Consider the following 20,090-nt stretch of genomic DNA (forward strand, 5'->3'; position numbering starts at 1 on the left):
GAACTTCCCGCGAACCCCTGTAATACACGTAGCCCGCTCCCCCAGGCCCGATCGCGTGTGGAACTTCCCGCGCACCCCTCAAATTCACGCGCCCAGGCTATTCGCGTGTGGAACTTCCCGCGAACCCCTGGAATACACGCGCCCAGGCTATTCGCGTGTGGAACTTCCCGCGCACCCCTGAAATACACGCGCCCAGGCTATTCGTGTGTGGAACTTCCCGCGCACCCCTGAAATACACGCGCCCAGGCTATTCGCGTGTGGAACTTCCCGCGAACCCCTGAAATACACATGCCCAGGCTATTCGCGTGTGGAACTTCCCGCGAACCCCTGTAATACACGTAGCCCGCTCCCCCAGGCCCGATCGCGTGAGGAACTTCCCGCGCACCCCTCAAATTCACGCGCCCAGGCTATTCGCGTGTGGAACTACCCGCGCACCCCTGAAATACACGCGCCCAGGCTATTCGCGTGTGGAACTTCCCGCGCACCCCTGAAATACACGCGCCCAGGCTATTCGCGTGTGGAACTTCCCGCGAACCCCTGAAATACACGCGCCCAGGCTATTCGCGTGTGGAACTTCCCGCGAACCCCTGTAATACACGTAGCCCGCTCCCCCAGGCCCGATCGCGTGAGGAACTTCCCGCGCACCCCTCAAATTCACGCGCCCAGGCTATTCGCGTGTGAAAATTCACGCGAACCCCTGAAATACACGTAGCACGCTCCCCCAGGCCCGATCGCGTGAGGAACTTCCCGCGAACCCCTGTAATACACGTAGCCCGCTCCCCCAGGCCCGATCGCGTGAGGAACTTCACGCGAACCCCTGTAATACACGTAGCCCGCTCCCCCAGGCCCGATCGCGTGAATGACTTCACGCGAACCCCTGTGATGCACGTACCCTGCAAATCGCGTGTGACACTTCCCGCGCACCCCGGTATACATGCACACGTATTTTTTGTCAGCGGGTGTCCGTGTTTGTGGGTACCCCTTTGCACGTCATTTTTCCTGGAGGCCCACAGTATGGGACATTCATCATGGCAGTATATAGGTGCTATTTGTTGGCGCACCTTTTGGCGCACATTTCTTACAGCCGCAGAGACGCTACCGCCTCCTTTCTTGTGGCGGTCGTGTTTGTGCCTGTGCGCTGGTTTGACCGTGCGCTTTTTTCACCTATTCTATTCCATGAATACGTGTTGTAGGCGAGCGTGTGGGCGTTCCGCGCACTTGTGCCCTGTACTTCCCCCGTGACGCCCACGTTTTGGCAAGTTGTTCCCCATTCCGAGTGTTACGCCCGCGTTCCGCCTACTTTTATTGCGTGCGCCGCGCTATGTGCGAATTTCGCTGTGGCCTGTGCGATTTTCGCTGTGACCTGGCGCACGCTGTTAGATGGCCTGTGCGCCAACGTGCGCCAACGTGCGCCGCGCACTTTTTTATCGCACATCCGCTGGTTTTCTCGCGCACGGCCTTCCATGAATCGACGTGCGCTGCTTTTCGTGCGATTTTCGCACTTGCACTGCGATTTTCGCTATTCCACTGCGATTCGCACGTTTTTGCCCACTTGCGCCGCGCTAATTATTCCATGAATCGGCCTCATAGTGTTCAGGCAAGCCGAACGAACCCAAACAGTAAGATTAAACCTAGAGTTTGTGCAGAATTGGACTAACTTGATCCCACATATGTTTGAGAACCTTCTAGAATTGCTAGCCCAGAAAAATAAAACCAAAGAGGTTAAAAAATACCTGCATGTATTAGAGGTTATATATAATTAAGTGGAACCAGGATTTCATATCACAAACCGGTATGCCACCTTACGACGAGTTATGTCTTTTCACCATAAGTGCCAAAGAAAACTCTTTAGCCACCACTGCCTTGCGTTTGATGCTGTTTTTCGATTCTTTTGACAAGAACATTGTTATGTTGCTGCAAGTGTAGAAGTAGTCGGAACGCTAGAACAGTTATTGCATCCAGACCGCCACCAGCTGCGGGTGGTACATTGTTTTAGTCCAGTATATTGTTTGATGATATATTGGATGAAGACAATGCAATAAAGGAGGAGATTGATACGTTAATTAATATTGAAATGTAGATTGTAGTTTAGGGGAGGATTAGAGGCTTGTCTGCATAGGCCCAGTTCACATGAAAGCAGCATTATTGTAACAGGACAAGGAACTACTTCTAAAATTTGAAATAAAGGGTTGGTTTTCTTCTGGTTATATTGGATAGCACTGAAGTGCAAAGTGGGTGGGTGTGGGTTAAAGGACAAATGAAATAAAGAAAGGAGTAAATAAATATATATGAGCACATGAAGAAAAATAAAATCTAGGCATACCCTAATCACATTGCGTTAGTGAAGGCCTTATGTGTCTTTCCTTCTAGAGGATATTGTGATGCTCCAATGTTTTATTAAAGTTGGCTAGCCATTGCATGTTTTCTTGACGGACCCCTGTGAATGCATATTAAGTAGAGATGGAAAAGTGCGATTTTGCAGAAACTTCAGCCAAAGAATTCAAGACCCATGCGACTGCATTAACTGGTTAGGTCCAGTACGGACAAAGGATCACTCAGAGGAGCACCAATGATGACATGATGGGAAGGGTGTAAACGACTCCTCAGCTGCATGCTTCCGAGAGTACTCATCATGTGACCTTGTATCCTGAAGTTGATATCGAGGAAGAATGTGAATCAAAAGGATGGATTGTGTTGGCATGAGACTGGCACTAGCAGAATGCCTAGTGATCAATTCCAGAACGTTCTTATGTTTTGAATCTGTCAAGTGACTACTAACCAATTAAAAGGTGAGGAGTCAGGAGGGCGGGCCAGGTTAGAGCAGTCAGTTCCCAATAGACTTATTATGCTTGTTATCTTGTCTTACAACATAACAATAAAGCTGTCTTCCGTTTGTCAGCACCCAAAATTGATATCTGATCTTGCTTTCTCTGACACATGGGATTCCCGAGACAGGTGCCCCCAACAATGCATTTTGCCAATGTTGATTACTTAAAAAGGGTTTCACAACGTATCATGCAATTTCATGAGGAAATTGCGGATTCAAAGTAGCAGATTATGCACACAAAGTAAGGAAGCCAGTCTCACTGCTGTTTACATAAACAGTATATTCCATGCACAGACATACCAGGTTTCACACATAGGCATCATGTTTTATGAACAACTTTCGTTAGTGTGTCTTGAGATTTTTTGGTAACATGCTGCTGCATGTACCAGCAAAAACTAAAGACACAGTAAGGAAAAACATTACAGTTTTAAGTAACTTGTAATCCTAACAGTGTAAACTGAAGGCACACGATTTACCGAGTTTTACACTGGTGTGTTCTAACATCTCTAATACCTGTGAGATGCCCCTCATCAATGGTTCATATTACCTCATCCTTAACATACAGCTTCAAACCCAGCTTCTCCAGGCCTTGGTAAAGGTAGTGTGCGTTCTCCTTGTGAAGTTTCCAGGAATTCTCCAGGCCCTGCAGAGATTTGGGGGAGAAGGGACAACAAGCGTGAGAGAGACTGACATGTTCAACTTCTCAAGCTGAGACAGTTAACAAGACAGTAAAGGAAAACACTAAAAAATGAACACTTTTCAAAGTCAAAGATGCCAGTTAACGAGAACCTCACAACACCACCTCCAAATTCACGCTTTCCCTAATTTCTACCATGTCTTCATTCTTATTCTCACATGACCCTCTTTTGTCCCTTAAGCTCATCTCTACCCGCCTCACTCGTCCAACTGTTGCATTCTGCTGTTCTTTCCTATTGTTGCTATTGTGCAAAGTTTTGTGCAGGTTTCTCCTTTAAGATTAAAAATAATTGCATCTTCAAAACATTCAATATTGCTAACTTAAATATTTCAATTTTTGCATCAGATGCCATGTCTATCTAAGCATTTCCATACCCACATTGTATGTCAGATACTGCCATAAAAGGCCATGCGCTCACACTACATGGGATATATGGCCTCTAATATGTGCACATTTGGATTTAAAAATAATTAAATATAACTTTAACATAAAATATTCAAACGTCTCCCTCATCAATACTCTAATCTTTGTTTCGTGCTCTATTTCACCTGTTCACGTCTTTGGGTGACCTTCTCTTTCTCTCTCTATCCCCTTGTACTCAATTATTCCAGAAGTATCTCACCTGCTCAGCTAGCATCGCCAAGCCCTCTCTCAGACCGAAGAAATTTGTGACAGGGCATGTGTGGTGATACCTGTAAAGGCAAACAGTGTAGTAAAAATGATAGAAAACATTGCCATTGACGGTTTACACTCTTAATACGTAACTTCTTAGTCAGAATTGAAATGCTCATGGAGGTGAGTGTGGAGTGGATGTGATCTATGCATGCGTCATTCATAAGATGTAGGCCTCACAGGAGATTAATGAAGAGAGGGCATAGAAAGAGTGCCTCACTTGAAAGTGAATGTAAGTAGAAAGGAATTGAACTGTGTGCACAACGAAAGGAAGAAGGTCCCTCTAATGGTGAGTTTATGGTGTATGCACTCTTATGTGTGTGTGTATCAAGTATATGGAGAATGTTTCACCGGATGTGTTCACAATCTCTGTAGTCTGTATGTGTATGAGTCTATGTGTTTGCTGATGTGTGAAATCCTCACTAGATTTCTTTCCACCTCAAATAGAGGAAAACACATGGGTGCTAAGCAGGATAAGCCTCAGGTTTGGAAACCCTTTATATGGAAGCTCCAGAATGGGCGATCACATCGACACAGGCTAGTGGGAGATTTATTACACTGGGCTCTACAGTTAATTGGGGGCTACTATGGCAAATGTATTTTGATGACACTGAGGTTAATGCACATACTAAATTTAGGGTTGGGTGATTTCCTATACCCATTCAATCCTACAGGAGTGACCAAAGAGAAGGGTTGCAGTCCAGGGTATGTGGAAGTGTGGAAGGAGTATGATGGGGAAGGAGAGAAATCTTTGAGGGGGTATGGTGGGTTGTTTTGAACCTGCCTTGGTGCAGATCACCAACTGTCAACTGAATCGAGGTTATTTTTTCACTTTCTCCCTGTCCCGTAGGTGTGAAATAGGCCCACCATGAAAATAATTGGGATGGTGAGAGTCGTAATATGTTGGGTGGGGTGTTCAAGTTGTTTAAATGTTATTGGGTGTTATAGCAAGACACACCTTTCAACAGAGGAACCTGTGCAGGGATCTCGAACGAAGCATAATAACATTAGGTTTTTGGGACTTATCTCTAGGATAAAATGAATTAATGTTTGGGGAGTGTGGGTTGTTGGACACAACTTTGCTGTTAAGGGAGTTTAAATGGTGGGGATGGCAGGCTATTCCTGATCTAAGGGTGACTCCAACTGGGAGATCGCACCCAGAGACCCTGGAAGTGGTCAGAAGCCTTGACAATCTTAGCATGAGGTGCTGTAATGGAAGGTTTTCAAATGATCAACCAGCAAAACTCACCCATTACGGCCTTAAAGGCTAGTCTCAAATTGACTATGCCCTAGTTTTGGGTAAAGACTGGCATAGGGTTGTGGGCTTTGAGGTCCTGGACCGATTGGAAAGCCATCGTCGACCAATCATGCTCTCCCTTAAAAATCCTGCTGCAGCTTGCCCGTGGACGGCGGACCGAGGAACGGACATTACAGATTATGGCCATGCACAACGCTCGATAAAATGGTTGAATCTAAACTTGGAACTAGCGGGCCCAAAACTGTATGGAAATATCCTTGGACAAATTGAACTAATTTGCAATGTAAATACCTCCTCCAAAGACATATGCTTGAGTTTCGTAGAAATCCAGGAATCAACGGGGCACCTGCTATCGGCCCCAGTAAACCAAATTAGGCAAGGGGCTAAGAAGCGGATTGCCTGGTTTGAACGGGATTGTTTATTAGCCAAGAGGACGCTAATTGCATATATGAGAGGGGGAACGCACTGTACAGAGCCCTTCTCCAGTCGATGAGAAGTTCCTATAAGTCACTTTTAGGCACCACAAAGGCTTGGTACATGCAGGACCAGTGGCTTGCCATCCAGGAGTGTGCGGTGGTGAAGGGTGGCATAGGCTTCTGGAGGTTGATCACTGACTCTGACTTAAAGGGTGACGTCATGGTATCGCAAAGTATAAACCCGACTATGTGGCTTCCCCATTCTGAGAACCTTTATAGTGACCGACCCAGAGCTGACCACCTGTCCCCTCTGAGTGCTGTTCCATGGTCATATCCTTGTGAATAGATCCTGTAAGAAGCTAATCTTCTCAGTTGAAGAAGTGGATCGTGCCATTGGTGCACAGAAGGGGGGAAATGCACCTGGATCAGGCGGGGTCCCTGTGGACCTGTATAAGAGTAAAATAACTGTCTGGGCTCTGTCTGGGCTCCGTTGTTTACAAGGCTATTTAATGCAATCATTCTACAAGACTGGGTTCCTAAGACTTGGAAATCAGCAGTGATAGTCCCCATATTTAAGCAGGGGGACAGAGTAGATTCCAGTAATTGTCAACACATTGTGCTGCTGGATGTGGTGGGAAAAACGTGATCCAGCAGCATCTACTAGCATGGGTTGTGGAAACAAGACTAAGCCACCTTTAGGCGGGCTTCCAAGCAGGAAAATGCACTGTAGATCAATGCTTCAAATTCCATCTAACTATCCAAAAGCATTTTAGGATTACCAAGACCAATCTTTATGGGGTCTTCGTAGACCTGAAGGCTGCTTTCGACAATGTGCACAGAGAGACTCTTTAAGTGGTCCTGAAGAGCAAAAACATCCCTGAAGGACTACTTTGCCTGATCCAACTCCTGTATGAAAACAACAGGGCAGTTGTGAGGTGGGGTTTGGGGGGAGAATTGACTGATTACCTTTGGGTGGCCAGAGGGGTGCGCCAAGGATGCATTCTTGCACCTATCTTATTTTGTCTATTTATTAAATCAATAATAGAGAGGCTCCAGCAGGAGAATGCAGATCCCCCTAGGATGGGGAGTGAACACATCTCGGTTCTCTTTTTTGTGGATAACACTGTCCTCCTGTCCACTTCCTCGATGGGCCTGCAACGTGCCATAGCCACTTTTGAATCTGAGTTCGTAAAACTGAGCCTGGAAATCAATGCCTCAAAAACTATGGCTATGGTTTTCTCATCGAAGGTGGCCAGGCCAAAAATCTTGAATCCGCAGGCAAACGGCACCATCTTGGAACAGGTGGATCAGTGTGATTATTTTGGGATCCAGTTTTCAAGGGGTGGATGTTGGGAAAACCAAGTGACCAAGGCAACATTGTGTTAGAGAAAACTAGTGACGCTGTCAAAGTCTATTACGCCAAACACAACAGGGGGGCTTTTGGGCCGGCCCTCAGCATTTATCAGGCACAAGCCAAGGCGTCAGCCATCTATGGGATGAGGTATGAGGGCAAGCGGATGTATCAGCTATAAGAACAACAGAAAATACATTTCGAAAGACAATCCTGCTGCTCCCACAGAGCACCCCAACTAGTTCCTCTCTCATGGAGTGTAATCTTCCCCCGATGGATGAGGAAATATGCATCAGACCAGTTTTTTATTGGGTTAGGATCTGGGGCAGTCAGGACCTAGAGGCATATCGCCTGACACTCGAGTACATTCTATCCCTGATGGGTTGGCAGAAGATTCCTTGGCTAGTGCATGTAAAAATCTGGCTGGCCCAGTTGGGTCTTCCTGCCTACTTGCTAAACCCCCGGCAGATGGAGCATAATTCAAAAATCATAATGAAGAAAGCCTTTGGTATATATAAAGAGCTAAGAGCGAGGGGGCTGACACTCGCCTTGGCCACAGGCCCGTCCTATCTAACCATCAAAGAGTCCCAGGGATTTGAAAATTATTTGAATATCATCAAACCAGCCTTTGCAAGGGCATTGTACATGAGGCTGCATCTAGGATCTCTGCCCTTGCGAGATACAACGAAAAACTGGGCTGGTTCACTCAACATTACATGCCCGTTGTGTGAAAACAGGGAGGAAACAATGGGGCATTTTTTATTATTCTGTGATAAATTGAAAGACCTTAGAATTACTTACTTGAAACCCCTCTTCAGACTAAACACCATTTCAACTGTTAGTGGAGCTATTCATCTATGTAACAACTCCATAGATCTGTCAGCGGCTCATTTTGTCATTAATGCATTCACAGAGCCTGGCTAAAGAGGACCAAGGCCCTAGGGGGATTCCTGTGAAGCTCTGAAAAGGAACTACACCTCTAGCACATGGTTTGTTTGTAATACATGATTTTGAAACCTGCATCTTTATAGCATGTGATTTGTTTTTACGATGAGTTTTATTTTGCTTCCTGTGGATCCTACTGTGATAACTACTAGCTGTTTTAATGATGTTTTTTCTTTTATCTTGTGTTTTGTTTATTGCTGATTGTAAATATTTCGTTGTGCCTCTAATAAAACCTTACGTGGAGTCTACGAGATAATGAACCTGGAGGGGTGTCAAAAAGCAGAATGGCATTTGGGTGAAGATCCATTTATTCCTCAAACAAACAATGATCTAAACAATCAGTCTAGTCACCTGAGATCTAATATGTCATTAACTGGGAGATCATCATTAAGCACTTTAGGCAGAATCAATGGAGGGAGCGTGAGAATGGAGGAATAACTCAACCTAGTTACTGAGGGACCTGTGATAGTGTTGGACGAAAAACGAAAATCAGGATGTTATCATTGTGGATCAGGATGTTCCTGGGGACACCTGACGAAGACTAGGTACTCTCAAAAGGTACTGCAAAATGATACACAACAGTGCAAACAAAAAGACATACCTTGGGGCAAAGCTCACAAGAAATCCTCACTGACATTTCGGAGGAATTTGGTAAATTGACCCTCGGTCGCAGATGTCCAAGAGAACCACTCACGGGAGAAAAATGGACTGAGTCCACAATAAGGGGACTCCATAAGTAAAGTGTCTCCTGATCCAGTGCAAGCAAGCAATGGAAATGTTGCCATATTAAGAGCAACAGAGTCACACGCAGTGCAAACTGATTTTGAATCTATGGCTACGAGTGATTGGCATGGTTTGGGTGGTGAGCGGTTGAACAAAACCAGGGGTAAAGATCCAGACCCTGGTTCTCACCTCAATAGTGGTCTTGGCAGGACCTTAATAAATACAGTTACCTTAGTGGATACACCTATTATTCCTAATCATGATAGAACAATTAATTTGCCTCAAATATCATCAAAGTATAGTCCAGATGACAGACAAACTGAGATGGTTGGAACAAATGGTGCTCTAAGTGGTCAACCTTCTTCAATGACAAGCAACTGGAGTGTCCTATTCTCTACATCCCAAGTTCAAGACCCGCTTAATAATTCTGAAGTAACATCTAAGTGGGATTTTCTTTCATCTAATAACAGCAAGAACTATAGAGGAATGACGAGTATCTTAAAAATCTTTAAAGGTCCTGAGCAAATGCAGGAGTGGGAACATGGCCTGCAGGGAGTCATAGAGGCTTGGATGGACAGTTTACAAGAATCATGTATAGCACCTTTTCTGTGGCGAGGGATCTGGTCAAGATCCGGGTGGAAAGTTTATTACCAGAGAATCATAACATATTGTTGAACAGAGCGAATATCATGAGACTTATGTGTGAGGTCCCAAAGCTTTAGGATTTATCATCAGTAGACATCAACAGAGTGGATTTTATTGACCTGCATCGTACAGATTGTGGCATCAAGTATTTTAATTCCAAGTAGTTGCAGATATTATTTTGAAAGAACGTCACTCAATGCAACAATCAGGCTTTGATGTGTCACAGTACATGGAAAGGGACTATAGGCGGCTAGATTTGGGGAATGAAGAGGTTTCACTCTCGAGTGGCATTCTGGTTTCATCAGATTGTAATGGATCCGTTGGCAAAGGGGTTTCTTTTTCTATGCCAAATCAAGTTAATGTGGGATGGAATCAAGACTGGTCCTGGCTGACAGGGGCCTGCTTGCAGGATGGAAAGGAGCCTCAAATGTACCTTAAGACTAAAAATTCAGCAAAGAGGGACTTCACACTCCTGTCTTGGAACACCAGTGGACATTGTAACTTGTTAACCAACCAAGAACCGGGAATATTTTTTAAAACATGTCATTTAATATGTCCACAGGAAGTTTGTCTTGTGGACAACCCCCCTTTTGATAGCTACATTCCCATTTGCGAAGCAGCACAGAAGGGAGCATGGTGCAGTCCTTTGGGGGGCCTACTTACATTAATTAAATCCTTCTGAGGTTTAGAAATTGTATCTCAGACAGATGTCACAAGGGTTTTATTGGCCTCCCATATTATGGTGGATGAAGGAATGATAAGGTGTGACCTCTTGTTTATAAATGTATATTGGCATAGTGGGATTTCTGTGCTGGATGAAGCATTGGATAGGCTCACAACCTTTGTAAATGACTGGTGCAATTGAGTTAGGGTAGGTTCACCAATTATAATGGGAGATTTGAATGCTTACTGTATTGATGCTGAAATGAAGACAATAATCACAGGTTAGGTATAGCTAATGCGGGGGTGGGAAGTGGCCAAAAATGGCCAGGGGCATTGCATTTGCTAGGTTTACACATGTTTAATGGGTCAGTTTCAGGGGACATCCTTCACAAACACATGTGGTGCAATAATATACAATTCTCCACAATAGATTAAATATGTTCACCTGATTGGTTGATTAATAGATGTAAATCTTTTAATATCCAATCAACCAACCTAAGTGATCACTGCATGTTGTTTGCAGGGATTGACTTGGAGATAGTGTATAACGTGCTAGAGGGCCCAACGGGGATCTATGTCAACTAGGAGGGTAACAAAATATCATGGAACCCAGCTCATATCAAAAAGGTCAATGATGCAGTTAGCCTCTGTTTGGCCGATTCCTCCCTGGATTGGAACATTGACACCTTTTCGGTTGATTCATTCGAGTTATTTGTTGATGAACTTTGTGTTGCTGTTTTGGGACAATCTTGCAGGAATTTGGTGGTAAAGCGGAAAGACACTCATCTATTTGATAAAGAGGTGCATGACAGAAAATGCCTTATGAGAAATTCAATCAAAATATTAAAAAGGCAGAAGAGAGCTACCGCTGTCATCCACCATTCTTGTAATCAAAAAAGTTAAGCTTTACTACACAAATTGGCTTAAGAATCATAGATTGGCATTATTCCAAAAAGATGCAAAGATCATGTTGGCAGTGATACAAAATAAAAAATATTCAGTATTGTGGAGGATTAGAAATGATGATGCTAATGAGCAATCCAGCATGCAAATCAATCTGTGTCTGAGAAGGATTGGGTAGTGTATTATTCCAGTGTGTTCTCACATAATGATCATACCAAATTCCTATGCATCCGGAAATGGTAGAAAAAATACTTGTCAAAATAAGTCGTTTTCAAGCCCCTGGTTGTAACAAACTCTCAAATCCTCTGTTTAAAAGTACTAAAAAGGGAATGGTCGATTATTTTATCAATTTTATTTCAGCAGATTTTAGCATGAGCCAATCTACAAAAAGAGCCTTAGAAGTGACCCAAAGAATTCTAGACTGGTGTTTATATTGGACACGGATAGTAAAGATTTTGCATCTTTGATTCTTGTCCAATTCCAAAAGCTAATGAATCTGGTTGACTACAAAAGTGGCAGACAGGCTTCCGATGCAATTTGAATACCACCTTAAATGAATGATTTTTAAATGCATTCAATCATTGGTGTGGGAAAGCAAACATCAGTCTGTGTTTATCGCCATCATTGATCTATCTGCTGCCTTTGACGCTGTAGATTGAAACTTACTTTGGATAAAATTGCACAAATGGGGCTTGCCAGATGGTTTACTACGTTTAATTATTGGTCTCCATGAGTATTCATACCTCCAAGTTAGAATAAGTACAGAAGGAGGCTTGACTACCAAGATACCAACTTTTAAGGGAGTCAGACTATGTTCTTGCCTCCTGTCTTTTTAATGCATGTATGTCTGATATTGGTGAACATCTTATCCCCATAGCCTTAGCTTCTCCTAAACTGGATTAATTGAAAGTGACATGGATCAGTTATGCTGATTACTTTTTTATATTTTATTGTACAGAGATTGGATTAAAACGATATTTATCTGCTTTTAACAATTTTGTAACAGCACATTCTCTGAAAATTAACCCAACTAAAATGAAGGTTATGCACTGCACTTTAAAAAAGCACTTTTGAATGGTTTGTTCATGAAGTACGTTTGGAAAAGTATAGATAGTTTTATCTATCTTGGATTTCCAATTATTTCCAAGTCACACACATTTCAAATTAGGGATTAGCTACAGCGCCTTGATGCCTTCAGGTTTTCTGTGCTTTATAAATGAAAATAAATAAGGGTGTCAGCAGTGGCTAACCAAATAACTCGGCTAGATGCTCGATTTGGTCAATTTTCAATAGTTTGTGTATTAAACCTTTTTGAGGGTAAGGTCATACTAATGATTTTATACTGGATAGAGATTCACTTTTTCTGAGTGCTGGAACCCCTCCACACACTGGAGGGAAATTACTGGCGTCAAGTACTGAGTCTTGAGTCTTCAGAGTTCCGTGCCATTAGTGGCAATCCATTATGAGCTCAGCATTGATTCACTAACTATCAGAGCTAACTTGAGTCTTTTGAATTTGTACAGGAAGCATATTACTCTAGTTCCAGAGTCACTATGTAGTGACATGGACATGATGGCAATAGAAGGGAAACAGAAACCTCTAAATGAGTTGGCCAGTCATTGCATAAATCTGTCGACAGATTTGAATTTGACGGTTGAACATCTTACATTGAATCCAGACAAAGTAAAAGGTATATTTATTAAAGTGATTGGATTGCCACAATGGAGAAACTCCATGCATATAAATCATTAGAGCAACTGAGTACGGATCAGAAAAAATGTGGAATTATAGCTCCATACTTAATGATTTATCTGAGCCGGAGGGTTAGGAGACCATTTCTGAAATTACGCTGGAATCTACACTGCACTAGGCAAATAAGTACTAGATACGGTTGCTGTACAGCTGAACCCTTTAGCTGCAGATATTGTGCACCCCAAGAGGTGGAAGAAGACCTTAGACATTTGGTAACAGCATGTTCAGCACTCTCAGGGTTGCACAAATTATATTTTTGAAAATGTAATAATCTTGGGGTAGTGATTTATTGTGGAATTAATCTCTTGCAGGAAGAACTACGTCAATGGTCCTTGCAGTGGTAGGATTTGTAAAAGAACTGAAATAAGAGATGACTAATACATAAGCACTTTAGAATTGTTGTGTTTTAAAATGTGTTTCTGTTTTTTTTTCTCCTTTAGGAGGCTATGAGATTTGATTTAATTTTTGTACTTATTAACTTATTGTTAGAAAATAGATTGTATGGGATTTAGTATTATATGGATGAAAAGATGTCACAAATTGTATTGCATAGAAAAAGTGCCATGCCTTGACAATTTGACGGTCTGTTTAGTCAAGGGCATACTTTATTTCTTTTGAATTAGAGTGTTTTGAAAGGAATGTTTATAATCCTCATGTGTTGGCTTGCTGTTTGTTATCATATTTATTTTCTTGTCAAGTTGCTAAAGGAAACATTTGCCAAATAACAATACAAAACAAAAAATATGTCTCTTTGAAGTCCGTAAAACCTCCTTTACCTATGACTACTTCCGTTCTCATTCTCCTTCTTTTGACCTAATTAACCTTATTGAAACCTGGATCTCTTCCTTTAACTTTGCAACCCTTTCTGCCCTTCATGACCCTGCTTACACCTTCACTCATCTCCCCACCACACTGGCAGGGGTGGTGGTGTAGGACTGCTTTCATCCTACAAACTTCCTATTACTCCTACTCCCATATCTCCTGCTAATTCTTCCTCATTCAAATGCACTCCACAATCAGTGCCCCGTATGGAATACATATCATCTTTTTTCTAATGGCCACCTGGTCCAGTAGGTCAATTATTCAACCACCTCTGACAATTAATTGACTCTCTCCCTCCCAATCACCACCTCATTGCCATTGGTGACTTCAACCTCCCCTCTTTCTCTGCTGCTCTATCCATTGACTTTAACGCTCTTCTACTTAACCAATTACTCTCTTCCATCCACTCCCTGCCCACCTATTCAAATAGAAACTCCCTTGACCTTTTTCTCATCTCCTCATGACTCTAACTCGCTGCCTCTAATATTTCCACTGCACCTTCTCCCTCCGATCACTCTCTCATCTTTGCAACAATCTCCACTCCTGCTTCTTCCTCACTCACTCCACCTACTACAACTATTACTTAGCACAAGTGTCCCACCTCCAACCTCCCTGACTACCTGTCTGACCTACACCACTCTATCTCCTCCTATGTTGAACTCATCTTTCCATCCACCAAAGAAGCCTTCACTAACTTCAACACTGTTCTTTATGCTCTCTTTTCCTCTCACTATCCTCTTACTACACTCACTTCTAAATCCTCCCCTCAACGGCCCTGGATTACACCTATCATCCACAACCTGAAAACAACAATGCAGAAAAAGCTTTGCACTTGGAAAAGGTCAAGACACTCCTCTGATCTCTAACTGTATTTCACTGCTCTTCAAAACTATTCCTCTACTCTTGACTCTGCCAAATGTGACTTCTATCTGTCTCTCATTTCACCTCAATCCTCCCAACCTAGGTGCTTCCAAAAATCTTTGAACTCAAATCCCTCACCTACTAAAGCCTCCTCCATCCCCTCTACCATTTCTGTAAATGATGTTGCTCTCTACTTTGCATCTAATATTTCTATCATTCATAATACCCTTGCTAATTACCTTCTATCCACTCCTGTTTACTTTTATCCACCACTATGACCGTTATCCCCCACTACTATTCTGTTGCCCCTACACACCCTGATGAGATTATTGCCCTACTCCTCAAGCCTAACCCTTCCTGTGTCCCGGTACATTGTGAAGCACATAGCTCTCAGCGTTGCTCCACATTTTACTTCCCTCTTCAACTCCTCTCCTGACAACGCCACTTTCCCCCCATCCTATAAGACAGCTACTGTCATCCCGCTCCTCAAGAAACCTAGTCTAGATCCTTCCTGTCCTGCCAACCTTTACCCTGTCTCTCTTCTACCCCACTATTCCAAAATCATTGAGTGAGTAGTATTCAATTGACCTCCTTGATACTCACAACCTCTGGGACCCTCTTTGTTAGACCAGAAAAGTAACCCTATAGTCGAATGATATGTATAGTATGTTGGCCTGAAACCAATCATATCATGTGACAAACATTGCGACCTAAGAATCGTCAATGTAACCAAAGGGCATCCATTTTGTGTAATGTCGGCCATTTGCTTTTTTCCTTTCTGTCAAAAACGCTTTGCAAATATATTCTATGCTTCGAACTCACACACAGTGCGAGGCCACGGCCTGAATGCTGAAATACTAACACAGACAGGAATGTCAAACTGTGCAGAAATACATTGTTTTTCTCTCTCACTAAGGCCTTGAAGTCGAGCAGAAGCCGCATCTAATCAGCAGAACAGGTGCCGGGTTGTCTTGCAAACACTGTAGTAAAAGGCAGTTAAAACATGAATGATATTCTTCTAGCGGTGCTCCTTCGCAGAGAATGGTATTTTCTGCTTCAGAACTATCTGACCCTTAGCTCATGAACCAAGACACACAGATAACGTAGTAAGGAATGTTTCCCTGCTAAGAACATGATATCCTTGCCGAGAAAGAGCTCCATGTTCCCCATAACAGAAAGCTGTCTCTGCTGCCTTTGCTAGAATAACTATGTTTAGGCTGAATGAAGACTTGTCATAACATGTCATAATTGTCATAATTGTCAATCACTGAACCCTAGCCTGTATGACATGTATGTGGGTGGATCGAATTGCCTTCCCAAAGATTATGTCTAATGTATATATATTGCTGCTTGAGTGCTGCCCGCTCTCTCTCGCATCTCACTTTGTTTGGGAACACACGTCGTGAGGCGGTGTGACCCAGTCGGCCGACTGACAATACTTTGAAATAAACCAGACTTGCTTGGAAAACAAACCTCGTGTCTGATGTGTCACTTTAGTATATGGTTATTGTGCCTTAGTTTCCATATGCAGTCTTTATGGCCTAGCAAATATGGCGTCCGAACAGGGACCCTCCCACTAATGCTCCATCGTATACATTGAAGTTGAAGAAGGCAAAAATGAGTCGAGGATGAAGCTGTCGAGCCGGGATTGGAAGGTGTTTGGGGCGCCCCTGTAGAAGTGATGAGAGACTTCTCCGCAGATCTGCACACAGCCGATCCCTGATCGACGAGCAGCGCCCAGAGAGCATCAAGGCGAGGGTCCTGGAACGAGGCAGATTGAGCCAGACACACAGTCATGACGATTCTTGGTTGCATCTGTATACAGGCGAATTGCGTCCTGAGTGACGAATTGGTTGATCAGGTGAGTCGTGCCCCGATTCTTAAACGTTCTGATATTGGTTGAGTGTTGCTCTTGCAAGATCAAACGGTCAGGGTAAGAAAAGGGTAAGAGTTAAGCATGCCTGGGAAATTGTCTTCCTGTTTAGTGAGTTTTTATCAGTGCGGTAGACAATCTTTGGAAACTGGCCAGGTCGCGCCACCCGAAGGGTCGCCGGCACATGAAATGTATATCAAATACGGTATAGGGGTAATAGTGTTTAATGCAATTTGGCATAGGCAGACCAGACGTGTGTCAGACCTTCAGTGGCCTAATAGTGGGACCTTTCAATTAGCACGTATAGAACACCTAGAATCAGTATTGCTATGAAAGAAGGCCTGACCAGCAGCGGTCGACGTTGTAAGAGACTTGAGGAAGGAAGCTAATCTCTGTTTGAGAAGTTGGAGAAAGTGCATGACCAAAGTCAGCAGACAGAAGCCATTAGGAACATGGACAGGGCTTTTCAATTAGATGTACAGAAAATATATCCTCAGCAAGATTTGCATACATCAGATGAACTAATAAACAAAATATTAAATGAGCGAAGAAATGAACATCAAAGTACTGACCCAGTTGCACCTCCTCCTTATGTACCTCCCATTCCCGTTATTCCATCTGCACCTGCAGTAAGCAGTTCCTCTCCCCTTGTGCCTGAGACATAATTTCCTCCACCACGGCCAGAGCATGAGTTAGCTGCTTTAACAGGCAGTTCTACAGAGATAGGGCCTGCGCAAGGAAGCAGTAGACAGACTCGTAGCACGGTTAGCAAAGAAAGGAAAGAAGAACTGAAGGAATGTGCCGAAATGTATATTAATGACGACAATGAAGTGGCTGTGCAAAGTTCCATATCTGATCATAGAGGCCTTGGTGAACAGCAGGTATTGTTAGAATGCATGGGGAATTATCTTGTGAAAATGTGGAGTGATTTGCCCGATACAGTGTTATGGCAAGAGTTGTGTGATTTGGTTGTCCTTTCAAATTTGTGAGATAATGCGGCGAAAGTACGAGAACACGTAGGACGAATATTTGTGTTTAAGCGAGAACTTGATTGATTGCATAAAGAATTATTGAAAAAAGATAAACCACATATGTCGTATGTCCAGCAACATTTTTTTCTACTGTTGAAACCTGTTAGTGAAGAGATTAAAATTTGTACGCAAGATGCGCTTAGGTGGATTACAGATGCTGCCATTTCCCCAATTGAAGTGCACGATACATTTAGTCAGTATACACCAGAGATGCAGAGGAAGGTATTGCAGGTTATGGTAGAGTATTTACAGGATGAATGTATGAAGAACAAGATATGTTGTCCCGCTGATTTAATGACAATTTATAAAAGAGCATTTTTGCCTGAAACTGGAACAACTGTTTTTTCACTTGATTTAGCTTTGTTGCTTAATAGACGAACAAATGTAGAATCGCCTAGTTTGCAATTACCCATGAGGGAGGTGCCTCCCACGTTTGTCCCAAAAGTAGAAGTTGCTGTCTCTGGAGGAACTCCAGCGTGAACGATAGAAGCTCATTATATCGCACAGTTTGTACATGTCCCTTTTTCGAGGCAAGAGGTAAATACTATAAAGCAGACGATCCCTGATATTAGGAAGAACCCGTCAGGATTCTATAAGGGAATTGAATCTGTTCTCAATTCATCTGTTTTTACATTGAGTGATGTTGATTTAGACATATGGAACAGGTTAGAAATATAAGTGACACGCCGATCTTAGGTGATACATGGGAGAATTTGACTAGAATTGATAGTGAGAGAAAGGCTGGAGAGAAGCCACCGCAAGTAATGTTGGCTTTACCATCGCGAATAGTAGACAAATTGAAAACTTTGGTGCCCGAAAAGAGAATAGTTTGGGATAAATTGACTGCTTATTTGCAGGGCAAAGAGGAAGGAGCAACAGATTATTTTAATCAATTTGAAGAAGTATTTGCAGATTTTAGTGGTCAAGATCTAAGTACTGAACCCAGGAAGAGATTGTTTGTTGATACGTTTGTGCAAGAGTTGCTACCGAAAATTAAAAGTTTAATAATGACATCTGAAAATGCATGGCAAGCAAAAACACAAAGTGAAGTATTACATATGGCCCAGTATTATGAGAACAGAGTAAATTCAGAAAAGGATAAGGAACTGAGGGACAAAGGGAATTTGAAAACAAGAGTACTGTTACAGCAAGTAGAGAACAATAATAGAGGTGGTGAGAACGCACTGTCCAGAGTCCAAGTTCCATTAGCGTCCAACATGCAAGGAGGTCCAATAGGGATTAATCAATGTGCCTATTGTAGGCAAGAAGGCCATTTGCGAGCACAGTGCCCGCATATACAGAATAGAAATGGGACTTTTCTGAAAAGACAGAATAGAGGTCGTCCAGGAATACAACGACAGAATAGAAACCAAAGAGCGCCACAATTTCAGGATAACCAGGGTAAGCAGAATGAGAACCAGAACCAGAATCAACAACGAAACAATACAAATGGTGGGAATATTTTTGACAATCAGTCCAATGCATATTACTCTGGCGACTTTACATCTGATGATGTACTGTTCTACTAGGACAGCCCGAGACAGGGGTTGGAACCAGCATCTATTCCCGTAGACCAGAAAGGGCCCTACGTAGAAATGAAGGTTGGGAATAGGGAGCACATTTTCTTAGTGGACACAGGTGCATAAAAATGTTCAATTGACCATCAGCGGGTTCCAGAAATACCACTGTCAGGGCATAAGAATGTCTCAGCAGGGTTCTCAGGTATGCCAGTAATTAGTCCAGTGTAACACTAGGCCCATTCACTGAATCATGGCCATTTCTTTTGACAAAAAAATGCAGCGAAAATTTGTTGTGTTTACATTTTTTGAAGAAATTGAATGCAGTCATTTATTGTTCTCCTGATGGAGTGTATTTGACAATCTCGCCACAAAAGACTCCTGTATCGCAATTTGTATCTAAGCGACTACCTACTGAATTGAGTAAAGTACTGGCTTGTATATGGGCAGTGAACGATAATGATGTTGGTTGTTTAAAAGTAGAGCCAGTGAAAATTGTTCTGATGGAAGGTATTACATTGCCGTGTAGTCTGCAATAGAAAATTTCAGCTGAGGGAGAAAAAGCATTGAAATGCATTGTATCAGATTTGATTAAGAGAAACGTAATTGAAGAAACTTCTGGTAGTACTTGCAATAGTCTGATTCTTCCGGTTCACAAGAAAGTAGGTAATATTATACCTTACCGTTTTATAATTGATTTACGCAGAGTAAATAAAGGGGTTGATCTGCAATTTCCATTAGTCCCAGATGTGACTACGATTTTGACTATGATTCCAGCCTCTGCATCGTATTTCAGTGTAGTTGATTTGAAAAATGCATTTTTAAGTATCCCAGTGCATCCAGATAGCAGATATTTGTTTGCTTTTACTCTAGGAGGACGTACATTTACGTTCACACGAATTCCGCAGGGCTACACTGAAAGTCCAAGTATTTACAGTAGAGCTTTGAAGGAACAACTAGATATGCTTGAACTATCAGCAGGCTGCGTATTACTACAGTACATAGACGATCTGTTGCTAGCAGCAGACATGAAGATATGTGTAAAGAGAGTATAGTTGCATTATTGACACATTTAGCAGCACATGGACACAGAGCTTCGCTAAAATAATTCCAGTATTGTCGAAAGGAAGTGGC

At 42.8% G+C, this 20,090-nt stretch overlaps 1 protein-coding gene across 1 annotated transcript in view; it reads right to left on the reverse strand.

Annotated features, from left to right (window-relative positions):
- Positions 1-20,090, reverse strand: part of AGXT (alanine--glyoxylate aminotransferase) — a 1,153,507-nt gene that overhangs the window by 59,170 nt on the left and 1,074,247 nt on the right. The window contains exons 8-9 of the mRNA XM_069618136.1: positions 4,147-4,216; positions 3,375-3,470 (exon numbers count right to left, since the gene is read on the reverse strand). Coding sequence (XP_069474237.1) covers positions 3,375-3,470; positions 4,147-4,216 — 166 coding nt within the window. The remainder of the gene's footprint in view (positions 1-3,374; positions 3,471-4,146; positions 4,217-20,090) is intronic.

Source organism: Ambystoma mexicanum, chromosome 10 (genome assembly GCF_040938575.1).
Source record: "Ambystoma mexicanum isolate Mex_15411 chromosome 10, UKY_AmexF1_1, whole genome shotgun sequence".
In the NCBI taxonomy this organism is placed as follows: domain Eukaryota; kingdom Metazoa; phylum Chordata; class Amphibia; order Caudata; family Ambystomatidae; genus Ambystoma; species Ambystoma mexicanum.